Raw genomic sequence first — 21,416 nt, forward strand, 5'->3', positions numbered from 1 at the left:
AGATATTAATTCCCAATGTGTGCGATGAAATAAATTGACGTTCCAGTTACTTTTAAGAGTGGAACAACAGTGCTTTTTCTGCAAGTTTGGCAGTGCACATATCAAAACCGGTACCATCCCTGAAATTTGTTCAAAATGGATATGCCTTGTGAACTCACCAGCTAAAATTTGTAAATTGCAATATATGCCTTAAATATGCATGTGTGCGAGTGTCGCCATGCGTATACACGGCGACACTCGCACACATGCTCTGGGAGTGTAGAAACGCTCATCCCGACTCTACCTCGGACAAGTGGGAGAAGTCCCTCAGAAGCTCGCTTCTCGCCGACCAGCAATGGGCCGTCCAGCAGGCCCACAAAGCGGCCGCCAGGTATTCCCTGTCGGCCCCTACGTGGGAGACACCCGCTACGTCCTAAGTGTGTCCTGCAGGACCCAAATAAAGTTTGTGCAGTCCAGTCCAGTCCTTAAATTAGTAGCTAAAAACCTAATTAGTGATTTTTTTGTTTGTCAATTATGCATTTTCATTTGTTCTGCAAATAATGTCTGCCTCTTCGAGCATTCCAGTTCAGCGATTAGTATGGGGCTGCCTGCACAGGTAAATTTTTTTTTAATTCTGTTAAAAACAACTAGTATACTTATGAGCCATGGCAAGGGCTGAATGTCGTGCAAAAATTTACAAAGACGATACTGAAACAGTGTTCCGACATTACCTTGGAAATGGACATTGTTTCATGATGCCAAATCAGCGTTGCTGGTAGTAGAGTGCTTTTTGAAGAAAGGACTATTAGATCCTCATACTAGAAATCGCAGAGCTTCACGTCGGTGCCCAGCAAAGTCGTCACATCATCACATTTTAATGGGTGCCTAGTCACTGTGCCTTGATTGATAATAAACTCGCTGACAGTGAGGCAAGATCAGATTTCTCTACCCCTGACGAAATGCTGATTGCCTGCTCGTGACCTGACACTAACTCAGTGATCAAGTCACCCATGCAGGACTTTACAGGTAGAGGGCTCGTGTTGTCAACATCCACAGACGCCTGCATGTATTCGATCCGGATGGGAAATTCCATATGCCACTGAAGGTTACGTGGATCCGGGCATCTTTGCTGCACAGGATTCATCTGGGCATTACTTTGACCTGTTGCTATGCATATCCCATCCGTTGGTCAAATAGCCCTGACTGTGAACACTGCAAGATGCCTGAAACAATGGAACACATGTCATGTGTTTGCACAACATATGTGCCAGAGAGATGGACGATGGACAGTTTCCTAGCCAGCATCGGCAGGCAACCGCTGTCAGAGGGCATTGTTCTCAGCCCATGACCTGATCCTACAACTGCCAGGCAAGCAGCGAAAGCTTTGTTGGAGTTCCCTGCATGCCACGAGCCTGGACAAGTGGACTTTTGTGTAATGTTACGCATTCACTCGCTCCCTTTTCCTCATTGTCATTCATCACTATACCTTTCACTCCCGTTCTTTCTTTCCCAGCACAGAGCAGCAGAGTGGATTTCACCAGCTCAAGCTAACCTCTCTGCCTTTCCTGTAAATTAAATATCTTCCTGGTTTGACATTGGCATGTAAAGAGGGTATTTGTATTCACAAACATTCAAGCATTTCTTATGCCTGTTCCGTTGGGAAGAGTGGAGGGGCATGATGCACCGAGGAGCAGGTTAGGTACTTCACATGCTGAAATCACAGCCTTGGCAAAACCAAAATTGCATTATGCCATCTTCTACTGTACAAAAATTATGTAGTGTGAATATAGTAACTTACAAGCTAAGAATACGCCTGCAAAGTCTTGAAGTCACCGTGCGTACATCCAGCAGCCAATTTATTTTTTCAGATTCCTTCTCTCCATTCTTGTGATCTACATTTCTGCCTCAAACTTCTCCAGCCAGTGGAGTGGCATGAACTTTCCACACCCTTGAGAGAGAGGGTGTTTTGTACAAGAGGTACAATTTGCACAGCTAGCCAGCAATTAAACTTTGGCTGCATGAGTGTGACCTTGCTGTTCGTGGGGTGAAGGCAACGCTTCACTATAATGATGACAATTCGATCATGTTAATCCAAAATCACGCTAAATATAAAGTTCCCCATGTATACATGTGCTAAGTGTGACCGTGCAGCTTGCCGTTTACTGTTGGACTAACAGTGTGCTTCTTTATAAAGCCCAATTGCAATGAAACTTCAGACCACCTAAAAAGCATAGTTTAAGATGGCGTAATTATAGAGGAGCATCCGTGCATAATTTTGAGTTTAAAAGTTGATGCATCAAGAAAATCTTGCAAAAGTAGACGTTTTTGATACTGAAAAAAAAAAAAAAAAAAAACGCAATAATAACCACTTGCTGGAAATGACACAGAACAGAGAATGCCGAGAACCACTGCAGCTCCTTGGCATGACCTCCGAGATTAAGCGGTGTCTGTGGAGCACAAGAACTCTCAGAGATGATGTGCTGGAATTTGCATTGCATCTAGTAACCACCAGGTGTGATTTAAAGGCTGTTAATAAGAGAATTATTCAACCATCAGACCTGCAGCTTAGCCAGTTACTTCCACAGTATACAGTACTGCTCATTTATAAGCAATTTAGCCAAACTGAAGTTTCATGGCCATTGGCATTGAATGCCGGTGCTAGTGTAAGTGCACCTTTGACTCAATTTTTGGCTGTAACTTATATTTACATACTTTGTCCCTTTTGGTGCCAATATTGTGCAGTTGTGAAAGCATAACATTCTATTAAAAACAATGAAAAGTGCGAGGTCAATGGTGGTGGTGTTGAGTAAAAAGGAGCCATTAAGTAGTGTTAACCACAGAAGTTCACGACAGTTGTAAAACAGATTTTCTTGCATCCAACATACACTTCCTCAATTGGAAGGTGCAGCTTGTACTCCACCATGCAACCACAGCAGTGTACCTTTAAATTCTGGGCTTAATGCTCAGGCTACAAACAAACTTTCTTTGTTACTACTGTATGCAGTATACCTTGTGGCTGATAGGCACCTGGGTTGTAGCCTACTGGGCGAAGCTTTGACAAATGTGCAATGGTGAACCACTTTCTGCTTAACAGTGGCAGCAATGTCAGAAAAGCTTGCTGCTCTGTTTGGTGATCATACACACTGTTACATTAAAAACTTCCAGTGTGTGTACATGAGGGCATTATTGAAATTCTATGCAGCCAGCTTCAATAACACGAAGTACAGAGCCTGAGTGCAAATGTTCACCATGATGCCCTCCATGAACAGATATGTGTACAATGGTATACTGTGCAGACAAACAAGAGCTACTAAGCCAAGAGACATTAAAGGAACACTAAAGGCAAAAATTAAGTTGAGACAAATTCAAAAATTACAAATGTGCCACTTTTGCCAAGAGTGAAACTTCTGTAGATTAGAAAATCTCCTGTAGGAGTGTCTGTCTGAGTGAGCCAGTTGGCAACATTACTGTAACAAGAATAAACAGCACGAAGTGTAGAACAAAGCTTTTGTTCCAATTTGAGAGAAAATTATGTAAATATGAAAGAAGTATGGTGCTTTATAAAACCAGCTTTTGCTGACATACATCCCAGTGGAAATTATTTATGAGGAGTTAGCACAGCATACAGTTCCTGTGCTCCACCAACAGCACGAGATGTATTGCAGTGCCAGCTATTCAGGCGAGCATTGCTAAACTCTCACCCACCCGTAGACCTGCGACACTTGAGGAGTGGCTGGCGGACTCCTCCCCCAACTACGTACAAGCCATGATTGAGTTAATCACAACGCTCGGCTTGGCAGGCAACTAGAACAAAGTGGGCGAACCCGGACCTGGGGTTCTTGCACAGCAATGCACAACCACACTTATAAATCATTGTAATAAATCTTGTGACTGCTTGTAAAATGTGACATGCTGCTTCATTTTTTGTACTTCAGGAACAATTTTACAGATTCCTAAATCCAGACATTTGAAAGATTTTTTCATCAAATTCTTTTCATACCATCCGGTGCAACGAGTGGTAGATCTCAGCAATAGTGTGGGCACAGTTTTGTGGGAGTCAGTCACAAAAGGCAAACAGAATGAAAATTGGGAAAAATTAAAAGGTTTACTAGTACAAAATATGCCCCTTTTATGGTGCTAACCCTTTCTTTATTGTGCCATATTGATCAAGTTGATCGATTTTTTTCACATGCTCCCACACTATAATATTTATTTGTCAAGAAATGCTACGTACTGTAGAGCCCAATGACTCCCCATTTCAGTTCTCCGAGTGCAATTCCACCAAACACTGCCTACATTGCACTTAGCAAAATAAACACTGCAAATAGTGTTTTTAGCTGCTTGGGCTGCAGTTTTTTTAGACAGCAGCAGCAGTACAGGCTGTAGATTGTGCTGTTACATGTGATTATTGCCTCCGACTTATGCATTTCATTACTAAGGCCTTTAACTTTGGCAAATGCTCAGGTATAAGCATTGTTTTGCCTTTATGTTTCTCCAATGTTGAATGGTCATGTGAGCCCCAAGTGGTTCACATTTATTGTATGTTTTGACAGCAAATGTACAAAACTAAGGATAATGCACATGATCAAGGCTTTCACTTGGATCAAAGTATTGTGTCCACTGCAGCTTGAACCCCTGTAATGACATGCCAGGTAATCTTTTTTTCCCATGCATCAGCACAGCTTGAAGTCTTATTTATTAAAACATGTTTGACTAGTTGTCCATAAGTTCTCAGCTAGAAGGGCTGCGCATGTTTTCCACTCATGTAGTTGTTGCATCACAAGCCTGGAGAGATTGAAAAGTGAAAGCTTTGGTACAAAAATATGACAGCGGAACTGAAGTGAATCTTTTCTGCACAATTAGTGAGGCACACTTGCTTTTGAACTGTAGGGACCAGCTACTTCTCCGCATGTCATAAGTGCCTCGCCTACTGTATGCTTTTTTTTTTTTTTTTCAGGGTTTCTTCATATCAGTATATAAAAAAGTGACTTTTCACTGTACTCCTTTTCAGTGCTTGTAGTGTAACAAACATATATAAAAACATTTGACCTGATCACTTTAGCATTGCTTTAAGAATTTGCATGGTCTCCACACTAAGGACAGTTACAGCAACTTATTTTGGATGATGCTCACCTTGTCTGTTACCCAAAGAATTCCAAAAACTACATGCCACATTTTTGGGGAGTTCCGGATACACACTGTTCATGCCATAGAGTTTCATACAATTACTAGAGGGAACTGTGGCGCTAGTGTCTACGGGAGCTGCAAGTGGGCCGGTTCAGTCTGCATGGGAATGATGGGTAGTACATGGATTTGGCTAAGCTTCGTCCTTCTGGCTTTAAATGGCTTCGTGACTTTGCAAAGTGCACATTTTTGAGAAAGTGCTGCATTATAAATAATTAAACATGGCCTCTAGCACAGAAGCCGGTATTGAAACCATTATGCCACAGACGCATGCCCAAGCACAACCACTACAATTATCAGTGATTATCGCCTTCTGCAGTAAAAAAGTATAAATTGCTTTGAAATTTAGGCTAATTTAGGCCCAGATAAAGCTTAATAATCGAAGCCACAAGAACGTCAGAAGCCCCAAGCACGAAAGTCGGACAAATCCATGTATACTATCCACCATTCCCATGGTGGCTGTACGATCGCAGTGACAGAGTGGCCTCTAGTAATTGTGGGAAATTCCAAGGTTCACACGACTTGAAAAAGCAAGTTATTTCTTTTCCAGAGGCTGCCTCGAGTGGACCAGTATTTCTTATGCTGCATTGCCTGCTTGGTTTACAGTAGGGATGGGGCAGAGTCTGCACAGTTTTTTAACTGACCTTAGCAACCTAAGTTTTGTACACATGTAAAGTACGGCTAGTCATGAGAAAAGCACAAATGACCACAGGGTTTTGTGAATTCTGAAGCCAAGAAAATATAGAATTTCACGGTCATGCATACATGTAGTGTGAAATTAAAGGGCACGTTGCGTTGGCCACTATTTCAAGTGCAGACTGAGCATCGATTTCTGTCCACATGCTCATGCTGTTATGGCACTTATCCAGTAGCGCACCCAGGATCTCTGCCAGGGAGGGGTTGACAGTTTGCCAATACCATCTAAACAGCACTAATTTCGATTTATTCACGGGAAATTGTCAAAAAATGCGCGTTTTGCAAGCATGCAGACGATTGCGCGTCTTACATCTTAGTTGCAGTACTCAAATGCGTATAAGGAAAGAAAAGGGGTTAAACAAAAGGGGGGGGGGGTTAAGTCGGCCTCAGGGGGGGGGGGGGGCATTACAACCCCCGAATCCCCCCCCCCCCCCCGTCGGTGCGCCACTGCACTTATCAATGTGCGATTTAGAAAAGGCTAATTTTTTAGCTAAAAGTACAGCACAAACAAGTCAACAAGTGGGAGATTATGAATTCAAACAAGTGGTGTACACAATATCCGTAGTATCCAACGTGGAAAAAGTCACTTGATCATTTAGTTGTGCATTGAGCTGGTCACTGAATTCAGTGTCCAGGCCACTTGGCAACAATATACCACTGCTCGACTCAGCAAGTACATCACTCTCGGAACAAGTGAGGCCACTTTCCGATTCATTTAGGATAGGCAGTGCCTGTGCCATCACGGATCTGTTCTCCAGGTCAGGCTCGCTCAAGCCTGAAATGGTCAGGAAAACTGCTGGTTCAGGCAAGTCGGTGCAAGTCTCCATTATTTGCTTGTCATTTGATGGTGCCTTGGCAATTTCATCGCAGCCCTCTGGTAGTGAAGCACTTTCAGCTGTTACACCATTAGCAGTAGCAGGTAAATCAGTGGTACTACTTGCCATCACATCCTTTGGATGCTTATCTGAAACATGTTTTCTGTAAACACTGAATTCATTGCAGGCAAAACTGCATTGCTTACATGGGTACATTTTCTTTCCATCGTGTTTTTTAGTATTAAGGATATGTTTACGCATGTTTTCTTGATTTCTGCAGCGATAGCTGCAGTAAGGACAGCTGTAAGGTTTGAGGCCAAAGTGAATGCGGCTGTGCCGCTGCACCTGGCCCCTGCGTGAAGACTTGTAGTCACAATGGGAGCATTGAAAATGCTGCTCACCCATGTGCTGTCTCTGATGGCTAGGTGGCAACTGGCCCTTCCAGGTACTGCGATGGCAACTACTGCAAACAAAGGGGGGTTTTGGTTTCATTGGGCGCTCTATTCTGCAAACTGACGCTTCACTTTTAAGGGCACTCTTCTGATCAGAGACACTGCGACACTGTCCAATGAAGTCCTGTTGCAACACAGGGGTGCTGGCTGCAGGAGAAGAGGGCTGCGGGCCAGCCTTGAGCCGGTGAAGAGCAACCTCATGCCGACGCAGCATGCTGTGACGCACAGCCCGAAAATGACAATGGGTGCAGTGGAATTTCCGAAGTCCTAAGTGGTGCTTAATGTGAATGTTCAGAGTACTGCGATGGGCAAAATGTTGATCACATATATGGCATGCAAAGGGCTTTTCACCAGTGTGTGTGTGCATGTGCAATTTCATGTAGGGCTTACTTATTAGCTTCCGGCAATGTGGACAAAAGAGTCGGGGTGCGATTTTGTGCTGCTTCTGCACATTTGTGGCTTCCTCCGTGGCTCCAAGCTCATTGGAAGCAACATTCGCTTTAGATGTCTTAGATGCTCTCAAGCTTCCATATAGGAAGTGCTTGCTTGCTTGCCCAGAAATTGTGCAGTGGCATTCATGAAGCCTGAATTCACATGTAGTTAGAAACTGGTTTTTACATGCAACACAATGCAGCACTGGTTGTTCACTTTGCACTGGTGTAGTGCTTTGTTTAAGAGTGGTCTGAAAGGTTTGTTTGGCATGTCTTAAAGCAGCATGCTGGGAATTCATAACTATATTAGAATGCCTGTCTGCCGCCGAGGACTTATCCAGCTGAAATGCAGCACCATTACTGCCAGTACGCTGGTTTGCTGAAGACGGCCGAGTTGTAGAAACAACAATGCGCATGTCGTGTTGCTCCTTATTTTGGTGAGAGTCAGAAGCACACTTGTGGTGTCGCTTCGCTGTGTCACGGAGCTTGCACACTTTGTCTGTCTTGGTGCATTTCTGGCCTTTCTCCTGAACTGTTGCTGAGGGGGGTACTATACGTCGTTGGCTAGATTTTACTTTAGCTGTCATAATGCCACCACTTCGCTTAAGGTGGTACAAAGTTTCTTTGTGTCTGGATAATGTGAACTTATTGCGGTAGCGTCTGTTGCATGGGATACAAATGAATCCTTCCGGAATGGCAGCAGGCTCTTTTGCAGCTTGTAGCGGGAGCTCCTGCATGCAAGCATACCCAAAACGCAAGCGTAAGCACATAATCATATGTGCACAGCACTTCTGTATTACGTGTAGCTGAAACACAATCGAACTAGAATGCCAATTCAGCTTTCAGGTAAGAGTAAAGCCACTGTCGCACTTCTTAAAGAACTTTCGCCATCTGCGTTATGTCTCAAGCTCTAAGCAGCTCAACTCACCCTGTGTTGAGGCACCGCCTTCCAGTCAGAACGAGCGGTCGGACCCCAGCCAGGTTTCCACTTGCCGCCCGTGTGCGACGTTGGTGGGTAAAGATCATTGTCGCTGTCTTCACAGTCTTCCAAGTCGTAATCGGCGTGGTCTACTTTAGTGGCAGTAGTCGGAATAACAGCTTGGATGCTTTGTAGCTCAAGTGAAGAAAAAAAATCGTCCGCCCGCAGTGATGACGGTTCATATGTGTGTTCGGCTGTCGGTGACGCCACGGATGTAAGTGCACTGTCATTACGCACAATTTTGTAACAGGGCTGCTTGCGATGCGCGATGTAGTTTTTCAGACCGGAGATAGTTGCGCTGCACTTGAGGCACAAATGCGTGTCGTCGTCTTCAGTGTCGTACATAGAACCGCGAGTCCAGGACCGATATTGTAGATGTAGAGCCCCGAGTTACTGGCACATACCCACTCTGGGGGATTGGCCAAGAACCGGGTAGTTTGAAATAACAATGAGAAAGGAGATTTATAAAATAATGCAAACATAAATCTAACTTGACCTGAAAGTGCAGACCTTCTTCTTCTTTTTGGGTTTTACGTGCAGTTCTAATTATGGAGGCACGCCGTAGTGTCATAGAATAAAGACCCAACTTGTAATGTGTAATGGTCCTTACACCACTGTTGTCAACGTAACATTGTTACTCCATTTAAAGACAAATGTAGTTTCTTAAAAATAGCCACAAGCGTTCGGGCTCTCCAAGAACGATGCCAATCCGAATCCACAATATACCGGCATTTCCGCGCATACCACAGCGCAGCAGCGCCACATCTTCCTCTAGGTTTTATAGTGTGAAACTCTATGGCTGGCAACAACTGGGCAAAACTAGAACCATGGACCATTTTTTACCTCCATGACTAGAACCCACTGGCAAAACCAAAACTACACTTCCTCACGTGCACCAAACTGCTGAAGTAGAAGTCGCCAACAAAACACCACAGAACACCACAATAATTGTTTCCCATTTTCAATTATTCATTTACTTTCCTTAAATTTCTATTACTTATTTATTTCTAAACTAATGTATTCTAAATTTCGATCATAATACCAGCCGGTTCGTGGCCTATCCTCCACAGTGGGTTGTGCCCACTTATCTCCACTAGTGGAGATCAGTGGTTGTACCATTGATTGAGGCATCATCATCATCACTACCGCCGAAAGAAAGTGTGAGCTTTGGAGGGGCTTTAGTAGAGTGTACTAGATAATGGTCGAGTGGGCCGAACGGCGCTCTCCCGCTGAGGCGCCGCGTGTGGAAAAATTTTGCGAGGGCGCTGCGAGCGAACTGGATTGGGGCGGAGACGCGCTCCGCGGCATATTCAACGCACTTTCGCTGCGGGCGCCGAGGCCGATTGCGCGTAGTACGCTCTTAAAATAGTGCTTTATTTCAACTGCAAATTTATGTTTACACCATCTTGCCAAACATATATATTTGAGGCATGGATTATACAACGCGTCGTCTTCAGTTTTGCTGTCGTTGTCAAGCGCGTCGTCTGCTAGCGAGCGCGCGTTCGCTACGCGGACGCTGGCGGCGCCCAGTTTTTCTCGCAGAACGTCTTTGTAGTACATTTGTTTTTATGCTTTAGTTGCTTTGGTGCGCTCATGGCTCTTCACGGCGGGTAACAAAGGTAGTTTCAGTCAAGTGAACCATTGTTTTTAACACTGTCTTCTAAAAGCAACTGGCATCTCTGCAACATGAAGCTACGTACGAAACTTTTGTCATTTTACGCGCGCTTCTTGTCGGTGGATATTGATCAGGAACAATGATCGAAGAAAACAATATTAAAGTGAAATAAACCAGGTTTATTAGCTGCGTGGTGCGAAGAATGACCGATGTATTTCTACGTAATTAAATGAAAGGGTACATGGAGAATGGTACAAATGGTACAGTGAGAACTCCCGACCGTGCACGTTTGCATACGAAACACACGTATTAGTGAATACTGCACATAAAACTCTCATTCGCAGAAATATTATTCATAGCAGGCAATTAAAACTATATATATATATATATATATATATATATATATATATATATATATATATATATATATGAAAGTGTTATTGATATGCTGTACGACGCCGAACAGTCGTTTCCGTACGAATGTAACGCATAACCGCACTATTGCAGTCTCAAAGGTGAGAGACCGATGCAAGTGCGGACTGTTATTCCGAATGATTGTGCTGCCGGAGAGTTGTGGCTGTTGCGCAGAGGCGCAGTTCCTGAGAAAATTAACGCAGGAGTGTTAATAAGTCCGGCTAATAAGCTGCTAATAAGCCCTGCTAATAAGTGTAATAAGCTGTCATTCAATATAAATGCCCCGTTTTGGGGCAGCCTGTAAATCTGCTAACTTAATTCAGGCAAGGAAAACTTTTTTTTTTTTTTGACAGTCTCACCATCTTGGCAACCCATTAAAACTGGGTGCCCCATGTGGTACCACACTTATCTCCTTGAACGAACGCAGCAGATCTACACATATCTGTACGTGTATGTGAGGTATGCCGTTTCTCTAATTGCTTCATTATTGTCGTTATGATAGTGCGTCGAATAACTGAAAGCAGCCGTTTATAATATACAAGCTGCTTAGTTGAGCGGACAGACATTTGGGAATGGCATTACATTTATGTATGAAATATAGGATAAGCGTAACATGTTTTTCTCGGAAATCAGACTCGAGAATAATTTATTTTGTTTAGACGCCTAGCAAAAAGACGAAGAACGCAGCCACCTGTCTTTTTTTTTTTTTTTTTTTTAGTTCAAACAAATTTGTGGGTTTTACGTGGCAAAACCACGATATGAGTATGAGGCACCCGGTTTACATTTCCCCACCTGGGGCTTTTTAACGTGCACCTAAATAGAAGTACACGAGTGTTTTCCATTTGTTCCCATCGAATTCCGCGACGGATTGAACCCGCGAGCTCCAGTTTAGCAGCGCAACGCCGTATATCCACTATACCGGGTGTTCGAAATTAAGGTTTAGAGGATTTTTAAAAATCTCCTGTGGCAGTTAGCACAATTCTCATTGATGAGCTGGGTTATTCGAAGAGGCGGACATTAGTAGCACGAGAATCGAAACACCTATTCAACTTATTAACAAAATTGATTAATGAACTTCTTAGTTAATTACTTTACGACACATATTGCAATTTACAAATTGTAGCCGGTGATGTTGCAAAACGCATCCACTTGAAATGAATTTCCAGAATGACACCAGAATGAGACCGACCGCGATAAATGACCCCGTACCCATTACTCCGCATTCTGTTACGCAAGTAAGGCGGAAACTTGAATAGAATGTTGCGCTGCAGTTTTTTTTTTTTTTTTTCAGTAACAATGCTTCCCGTAAATCTGAGTACCCGCCGCGGGGGCTCAGTTAGCTAAGGCGTTGCGCTGCTGAGGACGAGTTCGCGGAATCGAATCCCGGCCGCGGCGGCCGCATTTCGATGGAGGCGAAATGCAAGAAGCCCGTGTGCTTGCGTTGTAGTGGACGTTAATGAACACCAGGTGGTTAAAATTAATCCGGAGCCCTGCACTACGGCGTGCCTTATAATCAGAACTGGTTTTGGCACGTAAAAACCCCAAAGAAGAAATAAATCTGAGTACAAGGTGCCGGATGGGGCAGATATGCTTTACTTGTTTGAAGCGGCAAGCAGGAAGGTTACATATGTTTCTCCGTTTGCGTTCCGCAAGACCTACTGATGGAAAACTATATGCGGAACAATACACACGAGAGATACATGCTGCTTGAAGAACGAGAAAAATATTTGTTCTCCAAAGGGAACCGTACAATAACATAGTAGAATGAAAGCCGACACTGCGGCCGCAATGCACGGGTTATTTTATTTTTTTAATGCCGCGAACACCAAGCGGCATTAAAAAATAAAATGAAGAGAAAGAAAGGCATTGTTCTTAAGACATATATACATGTCATATTCGATTATGAACACCGTTTGAGAGGTCTGAACGCAAATACCAGCGCGCGAAGTAGTGCGATTGACCCTGCCGAGCAGTATCGCCAGCAGTTTCCAACGGCGCGACCTTGATGCGGCCCAATCCAGTTCGATCGCAGCGCCGCCACAGTATTTTTCCACGTCGGGCGCTCACTCAAAAGAGGGGGGGGGGGGGGGGTGGGGGGGGGGGGGGGGGGGGGGGGTCGAGGCCGCTCCTGCCCCCGTCACCTAGAAGACATCCGAGATAGCCAGTCGGGTCGCCCAATCTTGCTCGTGGTGGTCTGAGCGGTCTGAAGGTCTGAGCTGATCAGCAGGGCTTTTTAAGTTCTAAACTTCTAATGGAACATGGGCTATGAGGCGAGCCGTATTAGAGGTCTTCGAATCGCAGATATACGAGTACTGGGGCATAGTATATGCGCTGCCGCAAAGAATAAAAAAAAATCGCGCAATAATTAGCGTTTATTCACATTCAAATGCAGTGTAGAAATTGATCAATCATGAAAGGTGTCAGAACAAAAAGCAAATAAAAACTGAAAATGTAGCATGACAAATAGTAGTACATGCAACAAACATAAGTATTCATCATTATCTTCAATATCCTCAGGCGTTGCCGGTGCTTCAGCCACAGAACACCTATCCTTCAGCATCCTCATTGCATGGTAGGTGACGACCGTTTCATTCTAGTCTGAGATATAAAATTTTCCTTTATTCTAGAGCAAGGCAATGCTAAACTGCAACCTTATTTAGATGAGAAGGATAACGCTAACATCTGAATTGTTTGTACGTCAACTTTCCTAAAAAATTGGCCGTCATCCCGCCCTGCAAACGTGAAGGTCCAGCGAAGCTGTATCGAACACCTCACATGGTCGAGCATTAATATTGTATTCACGTTGTTCTTCTGGTGTCTTTAATTTCCGTGGTCTACCCATGGCAGTCTTTAGAATGAACTGAATGAGTTGCTAGACGGGTCTCGCTTTTATATATGAAAGCGTGGTGACGTGTCACTAAGTATATATATATATATATATATATATATATATATATATATATATATATATATGATGTATGCCTGATTGCAAAGAAAGATGTGCCGTTTACCTTCTTGGCGTTTTGTGTTTACGCCAGGAAATTTTCCGACTAACGCGAGGTATACAGCTTTGCTGTAAGACAACCGAGCGCGCTAGCACTTTGGGATCCGCACAGCACTGCGCACGGCAATATACGACGGCCTGAAGCACAAATTAAAAGCTACCGCGACTGGCGTGCTTTTGTCCCCGCAAGATGGTAACGCGGCGGCTTCACTTGACGGGCGCTCCATACACTCCAGCAGCTTTTCTTTAACCTCCTTGGGCCAACCATACATTTTGTCCATGGCTGGCCGACTGTCAAGGCTCAAAGTAGGGCCAGAGAACACCTGTGGGGTCTTAGCTCTGCACGCTTGGAATTTGCACTCTGCCGTACGGTTATTACTGTACTGTTCATCAACTATTGCACCAACAACAACAAAAAAAGATTATTTACGTTAATATAGTTATATACAAGTAAACATCTCGTTTTGTTGGTGTTTCCTAGCTGATGTCAACGGTTGCATAAAAATAATCAAGGAGATGGAACAAATCAATGTAATTAAAACGGCTCTGCGTTTGGCGCCATGGCATCCTCTGAATAAAAAAAAAAAAAAAAATGTCGCAGTTTCGCCCGAAAGGCGAAGCATCAATTGCGATAGCAAATTGGTAGTAGGGAATTGGCGATTTCGAAGTAGGGATAGTAGAGTAGTTTTATCGGCCGCATAAACTTGTACACATTCGCTTTCTAACTGAATTGACAAGCGTGGTGTCAACGCGCACACGCAAACATGAATAGATCACACTGAATGACCGCAGACAACGACTGTCAAAACGCTGGCAACAAGCGCCGCTGCTGCAGCGGGCGAAGAATCGTGCGGTCTATCGCTTCAACGGAAACTGAGCGGCGAATGCACAACGCATACAAAGTTCAGAGCCGTGTGGAGATAAGAGAGGGTGCGGGCGACGGCCACCACAGCCAGTGCAAGCGTATTTGTTGGCAGAGTTAAAGCTGGCAGTATTGTGTAGCTATGTCTTTCCGGTAATAATGCCTTTTCGCGCTTATCGCGCTTTGTCAGTGGTCAGAGCGACGGTCCGCTCGTGTTGTCATCGGGATCAGCCGGCCGTGAGTGGTGGATGATAAGACTAGTACAGAATAAGTCACAAGCACGGTGTATTCTTCCACCGTGGTCACAAGGCATCGCTACAAAATCGCGGCCCAGGACTATCAATAAAGTTGTTACCAACTGTGAGTACTGTACCATTACGTTACGGGTGCATCGCGGTGTCGCCACTCATCCTCAGACAGGCAAACAAGCGGAACGTGCTGCGCACGAGCTCAGGTGCGCGTGATCAGTGAATTTCGTCTTGGTGAACAAGAAAGCCAGTAGTGCTGATGGCCAACGTGGTTACGGCGCCTTCTGCTTCTTATCAATGGTAATCGGCACGATACTGATTGTACTGATATCAGTGGCTGCTTGAGAACCTTTGGAGTTGGCTCTTGATTATCCACCTCTTTTACGCTCTAAATTCGATAAGTAGAGCCTACATCACCCTCCCGGTAATGGAAGTCAATTTCGTCAATCTCCAAGGCCATGCTTTTTGCCGTAGACTCGAAGCCTACGTCACAGCCGCCATTACTTTACAACAATTACCGCTCTGCTTATATAGACGGGGTACGTCAAAATAACTACCGCCAAATTTGAACCGCTTGATCTCATTTGAACTTGCGTCTTCTGGCTGTCGTCTCTTGAATGTCAAGTGGAGTGTTGCTTCAGGCTCATCGTGCGTTCTGCTTCTATTCGTACGTAGTGACCGGATAATATAAATAACTTTCGTTCTGACGCCATTGAAAAACCATCTTAAGAAGGCAACTGGCGAAACACCTGAGTGAGTTTGTGCCTACTTCTACGGCTTGACGATATCAGCAGTCGACCAGAAATAACGGTTGCTGTCTGCGAGTGCGAGTTTTGGCGCATGTGCGGCAAACAAAATGTCAGTGACAGAGGCAATGCTATTCAGTATTGAATGTAGACGTTAACGTTTATTGATTGTGGCATGTGTGCCAATCAGATTGTTCTTCGCGGTATTGTCATGTTATCTGTAATCACACCTGATGTGAAGCTTAAGTTAACTCATTTTAGAATTTGGCATTTACTACTGAAATCATTTCTTCCAAAGGCACAGTTGTGTATTTTGCCTAGATTGATTTGTGCAAGACACGTAAGGGAAGGGCTGTTTGCGTCCTTGAATGGCGGAGCGGCCGGTGGGAAATAAGAATTTGCGCAAGTACCAAGTTGTGCCTTGGAATTATGATCAAGTGTTAAATGGCACTCCGTAATGAGAGCATATTTGTGTGTTTGCGTGTATTTTATTAACCTTTTACTGTACAGTGTGTCATGTACTGTACACGACCGCGTGATGGAAATAATTTTGTATTTTCAGCAGTTTGCACACTCAGAGTATGCGACTTTTTCGTGAGAAGCACATGGCTGCAACGTGGTGTGTTATATGCTAAAAGTGGGCAACAAAACTGTTTTGCCGTTTTCACAGTTAATACCCTTGTGAAATGTCACTAGGTGTTTTTTGTACATGGTAGGCCAGTTAAAAAGACAGGCGTGCAAAACATGGACGCAATCAATCAATTAATATAAATACAACATAAGTGGCTCAAAGGAGAATATAATGATAGTGTAGCCACAGCCCTTTAAATTGGGCATATATAGATTCGGCCAGAAGTAGTAGTAAAGAAAGGTCACATAGTAAATAAGCATTGAGATCTCACGATTACAAACTGCAGGCGGGACCTCCTGCATTAATAGAATAGAAATGTAACATAATGAGCAAATAATAAAGACTAAAATTGACATGTTAGCAGTTCCAAAAACAGTGTAAAACATTTCAATGGGTAGCATAAAAATAGTCATGAAACACACAGTTTAAAGAAGTTAATGGGATGCAGTGAGAGAAATGGAAATGACAATAAAAATGCTGGTGTTTGTGTTGCCCTTTTTTGTTCCTCTTGTATCCGCACTTTATATACCTGCCTTTTCATACCATGAATCCATACCAACTTGCCCAGCTTTGTCATTGTAAGGAGGCTTACAACTCTATCATGCTTTCATGTCATCTCTTGTATCTCTGTTATGTATCATTATTATCTTTTTTTCTAGCTTACACTGCTATCATTTTCCAAGCAAACCTACTATGTCGATGAGCGCACTTGTCTCTAATGATGCCAGAACAAGCTCAAGGCATTGAATGTTTGGTAATGGCACTAGAAGATACCATGTTGAGTCATAAATGCCACCTGGAAGGTCACACCGCGAGGTGTTACACCGCAGCTGGTTGTGGAGATCTGCATCTATTTAGTTGGATTGTAGCATCTGAGGGAGATTTCGGTCATCTAAACATCCAGCTTTTCTGAGCATAGAAAATGATGAGAGAAGTGACATGATGCAGTGTCCCGCTCTCTCCTGAGGAAAGCGAGCATCTCTTTGACTAAAGAGTTTGGTGGTGTCACATAATGGTTTCCTGCCTTTGCCCCTTGTAAACCTCTGGAATCCTTCATATGAACTAATGAAGGTGATCACATCTTATATAGAACATATCCTCACCATTCCAGTACTTAGTAGCATCTAAACAGCACCAATCTAACAGAAGTAGATTCCACTCCACCTGCTTTCTCATGTGTTGAGAGCTTTAGATTAGGGGGACGCAAACGTTTGGGCCCCCTAGTGCTTGAAGTCAAGGTAATGCGCATGTGTAAGGCCCCTACGTAGAAATCGGTCCATGCGTAGTACTGTGGCCCCAAGTGCTAGGGGCCCCCAACATTTGCGTCCCCCTAATGTAAAACTCTCTAATAGGAACTTTTAGAAATAGAGAACACAAGGGCCATTTTGACCAGGCATACAAAAAAAAAAAAGCAAGAGATGTACAATGGAGTTTGTGTTTTTGAGTACACAATGCCACTTGTGTACTCTATTTCTAAAACTCCTTAATACTGGCTATAGCAATACAGCCTAGGGTATTCAGTGTGATAAATATCTTACACTCAAGAAACACTTTAGTCCATTGTTTTAACAATCTACCAACGTGTCCTAAGCCATTTCATTCGCAGTGCTGAACCATGGCTCCTAGCAGTACACATGCTATGAAAAGTCATATCAAATTTTTTTTTCATTACGAAAAAAAACATTCTCTTGCTTCACCTCACATAGATTTTTCTCATCAACAATTTTTCTAATTATTGTGTCTTTTAATAAGCAAAACAGATTGGCATGCCACAATTAATTTATGGCAGTCTTTGTAAATAAGTTTTAATTGTTTGCTTTAATGAAAAGGTTACTTTTGAATTTTTTTTGCATGAAAGTGAGACTTTATTCAGTAGGTTAATATACTGCATTTGTCAGTCAATTAACTTTAAAAATAATTTTAAATCTCGTTACCTTTCTTCTAAGCCAGTGTTTAGCATGTTCGCATTGTTACTGCTTTATTGTGAAGTTACCTTCACGGGAATTGAGGTCCGTTCTTTTGCTTTCTTTTGTGTTTTGGAGATCACTTTGTCTACAAGACAGATGTGCTGAGAAAAAAAATGTATCAAGGCTCTGTTTCTGCACGCTGGTTCACAAGTTTTCTTGGCACAGCTGGGAGATAAACTTCTGCTGTTAAAACTGTTGTGCCCTCTGTGCCTACCCCTCTGCTTTGCCACTACTGTTTCATTTCATGAATGCAAAGCTGCTTCCCAATTTAACGACAAGGGTGGCTGTTATTCATAGTACGGAGGGGCGTGATAAATATGGCATGAGAAGTTGGCTGGCAGGTCGCAAAGGGGGGAGGAAAATTTCGAAGGGTAAAGAAGGAGCGCAGTTCCGGGGATGGAAATGCACATTCTCTAAGTTGCGAAGCAGGAGTTGAACTGACAAGTTGCTCTGCGACACTTTTAAGCCTTGTTCACTCCTCTCGGAAGCATTTAGAGTGTTTCTTTTCATTTGTGCAAGAAGTGAAGTTGAGCGAAGACTTTAAATGTTTATATGCGACATGAACATTTGTTTTGTATGCACCATCATATAGTCGGGTACAACTTCAGAAGGCAGCAGCATTTGCCCCTCAAAGGGGGATGCACATGAGCCTCCACCAATGGGCGCGCATTTTAGACTGATGTCATGAGCCGGACGGCCGGTGGCCCCGCCGACGGAGAACATGGCAGCCCCCGCTTCGAACTGGGCCGAGTCGCATCAGCGGGACTATTTAGTCACGGAGGCAATTGTCTGCTTCGGTTCGGTCATCTGGGCGAGGCCTTTCCTGCTTTGTTAAGTTGTACCCGACTATAGCTTGGCATGCTTCGTGTCATCCGATTAAACTTGCTTTTTGAGAATTTGAGCCTTAACTAGGTGCAGCTGTACTCGGGGTCTTCTGGACAGACAAAATAATATTTTGTTCTTCTCATCACCAGATACCAGAATGATTGATGACCACGTTCCAGAAAAGAAAGAGAATCTGCCTCCCGTGAGTTAACATAGAAAAATTTATATTTCTGCTTAAGTGTTCCTCATAATGTGGCCATGTGCTTTGTAAAAGAGTATTAAGACTGTATTGTGACCAAGTACTCATTTAGTGTCGTCCATTCCAATGAAACAACTTAGTTGCCACTTTTAAATAGACACAACTGGGAACACAGCAAAGCAAGCATATCTGCTTGGCCTAGTAATGTAATGTGCAGTCTTCTGCTATTAAATATTTTTAATGTTGGATTTAGTTGTGAAGGTTGAGTGGCAACTGCATAAATTTGTAAATAGTTTGTGTTCGTTTGGCTAGTTGGAAGTATCTGAATGTGCAGTCTTCTGCTATTAAATATTTTTAATGTTGGATTTAGTTGTGAAGGTTGAGTGGCAACTGCATAAATTTGTAAATAGTTTGTGTTCGTTTGGCTAGTTGGAAGTATCTGCACATCATGCCGAGCATTGCAATAAATATATTGCTTGCCATAGATGCCATTCCAGAGCACTGTTTGTAGGATTCGCATGCTGTTCGAGAGAAGAATATTAGGCAGAAACAGCACGACGTCTAAAATTGCTGTGGTGTATTATGAATTTCACTGACCTCTGTGCAAGAAAGGATTGCTGTGTGGCAATGCATTTAAAGTGACATGCTCATACGTAGTACTGTCATCTGGTGTAGCATGCTATGCGTATGGCCAGGCAGACATCTCCAGCATCCATTGAAGAATGTTTCTCTCTCAGTGTGCAACAATGCAAGAATTCATGTTAATTTCTTACAGTCGCCTTGAAATTGCTGCAGTGTGATGTTTATGAACGCTTTTTGGTGCACACATGTGCATACTAAATACAGCGACAGCATTTTGCCTTTTGCTGCTGCTTTGCAGCATGCCCTGGTACAAGCCAGAGGTGTGACAGCCATTATTCATGTTATGCTTGTGTTGCAAGCTCTATGTCAAATGACGAGCAAATGACAGGGCAGTTCACATCCTGATAGCCTGTCACCAGCCCATCAGGTGATGTATTTTCTACAAGCTACCACATGCTACAGTGATTGTGTTTCACCTTTGGGTGACTGTGCTGCCTACTGTTGGAGAGGACTAAATAGCCATTGGGGCCTTTGAGATTAATAATTAAATAATCTCCTACTACCCTTACCCTTTTCTAGCAATACTGGCAACTGCATACCTTGTGTTCTGGCTATTCTCAGATCTCCTTTGAATTCACGGTCCTCTGAAATCATCATCATCACCATGGTATCGCGAGAGTGCCTGCCAGAAATACATGCGGTGCCCATCTAACTAGTTAGCTGTGACATCATAGGTTTATTTGTTTTTTTCCCTGACACTTTTCATGTGCCATGGTTGCAGAGCAGGTCCATTGTTTTATGATCGGTAATAGTAGTAGTGGTTTATTGTGGGAAATGACGCTTATTTTTGCTGCCCAATAGGGAGCATGGCGCAGCGTTAGGGTAAGGGGAAGTTGGAAATAAAGATAAGAGGAAGGGAAGAGAGGAAGAAGCAGCAGGAGTCTCGTCTGTTCATCGGCGGCAATGTCCTGCTGCTGGTGGGTGGGGACTGGCCATGTTGACTACCATATACACTCGACTAAGGGCCGCGCTCGTGTAAGGGCTGCTCCCCCCAACTTCGCAGTCCAAATTTTGAAAAAAAGAAAAATCTCGCCAGCAAACGGCAGTGTCGTCACGCCTCGCGTACGGCGCATTTCGCGGGATTTTAAACGCATGGCGTGCGGTGTCCACGGACATTATTGTATAGAGTTTTCAGGTCATCGGGATTTCCAATGCCATGGACGGCACTGAGGATGATTGGATACATGAACGTGCGGATGACCCAAGCAGCGCCGACGAGCCAAGCCCGAGCAGCGATACCAATGAAGACATCTAGCGAGGATGTCCGCAGCTAGACGCCAGATATCCCATCGTTAGGTATACATGGCACGATTAAGTAGGCTTTTCCATACGTGGATCGAAAATTGAACAAAAATTTCACAATTCCGTGGAAAGGCCGCATCCCATCAAAATCGCGGAAAAAAGTGCGGCCCTTACACTAGTGTATACGGTATTGGGGGGGAGCATGCCACCTGCCTGGAGGCAGATGGAATGCAGCTGCTGGTTGTCTGGTGGCAGCAGGTCAGTGATCGCCCTGAGGAGGAGTCGTAGGTTCTTGTTCTCCTCATAGCTGGTGGATTGGGAAGCCTCCTTCAGGGACAGCCATGGCTTGGTGCAGCCCCGCTTCTTTGTGCCTGCCTGCTGTCCACGCTGCTGCAAGCGTGGTTGGGGGTGCTTAGTAAAGGTCATGGCCTCCTTGTAAGGAGCGCTGAGTGCTGCAGTGTAGGTCTTGCCTCCTGCCGGTCTGG

General features: G+C 43.9%; 2 protein-coding genes across 2 annotated transcripts in view; one reads left to right on the forward strand and one right to left on the reverse strand.

Annotated features, from left to right (window-relative positions):
* Positions 1 to 6,376: 6,376 nt before the first annotated feature.
* Positions 6,377 to 9,008, reverse strand: LOC119431540 (zinc finger protein 845). The gene is made up of 2 exons (XM_037699025.2): positions 8,486 to 9,008; positions 6,377 to 8,288 (listed from the first exon to the last, which is right to left on the reverse strand). Exons 1-2 carry the CDS (start codon positions 8,879 to 8,881, stop codon positions 6,387 to 6,389), a joined length of 2,298 nt encoding a protein of 765 aa, XP_037554953.1. The 5' UTR covers positions 8,882 to 9,008; the 3' UTR covers positions 6,377 to 6,386.
* A 6,232-nt stretch (positions 9,009 to 15,240) lies between these two features.
* Positions 15,241 to 21,416, forward strand: part of LOC119431551 (uncharacterized) — a 94,005-nt gene continuing 87,829 nt past the window's right edge. Inside the window, exons 1-2 of the mRNA XM_049670384.1 lie at positions 15,241 to 15,432; positions 18,998 to 19,050. Of these exons, the coding sequence (XP_049526341.1) occupies positions 19,006 to 19,050 (45 nt within the window). The 5' untranslated portion in view covers positions 15,241 to 15,432; positions 18,998 to 19,005. The remainder of the gene's footprint in view (positions 15,433 to 18,997; positions 19,051 to 21,416) is intronic.

This window comes from Dermacentor silvarum, chromosome 1 (genome assembly GCF_013339745.2).
Source record: "Dermacentor silvarum isolate Dsil-2018 chromosome 1, BIME_Dsil_1.4, whole genome shotgun sequence".
Lineage (NCBI taxonomy): Eukaryota > Metazoa > Arthropoda > Arachnida > Ixodida > Ixodidae > Dermacentor > Dermacentor silvarum.

What these genes read in the sequence shown, in the direction of transcription:
- LOC119431540 (XM_037699025.2), bottom strand. Translation starts at nt 8,881, where the DNA reads ATGTACGACACTGAAGACGACGACACGCATTTGTGCCTCAAGTGCAGC. An exon ending in AGGCGGTGCCTCAACACAGG is followed by an intron (nt 8,289 to 8,485) that starts GTGAGTTGAGCT and finishes GCTTGCATGCAG; the next exon opens with GAGCTCCCGCTACAAGCTGC.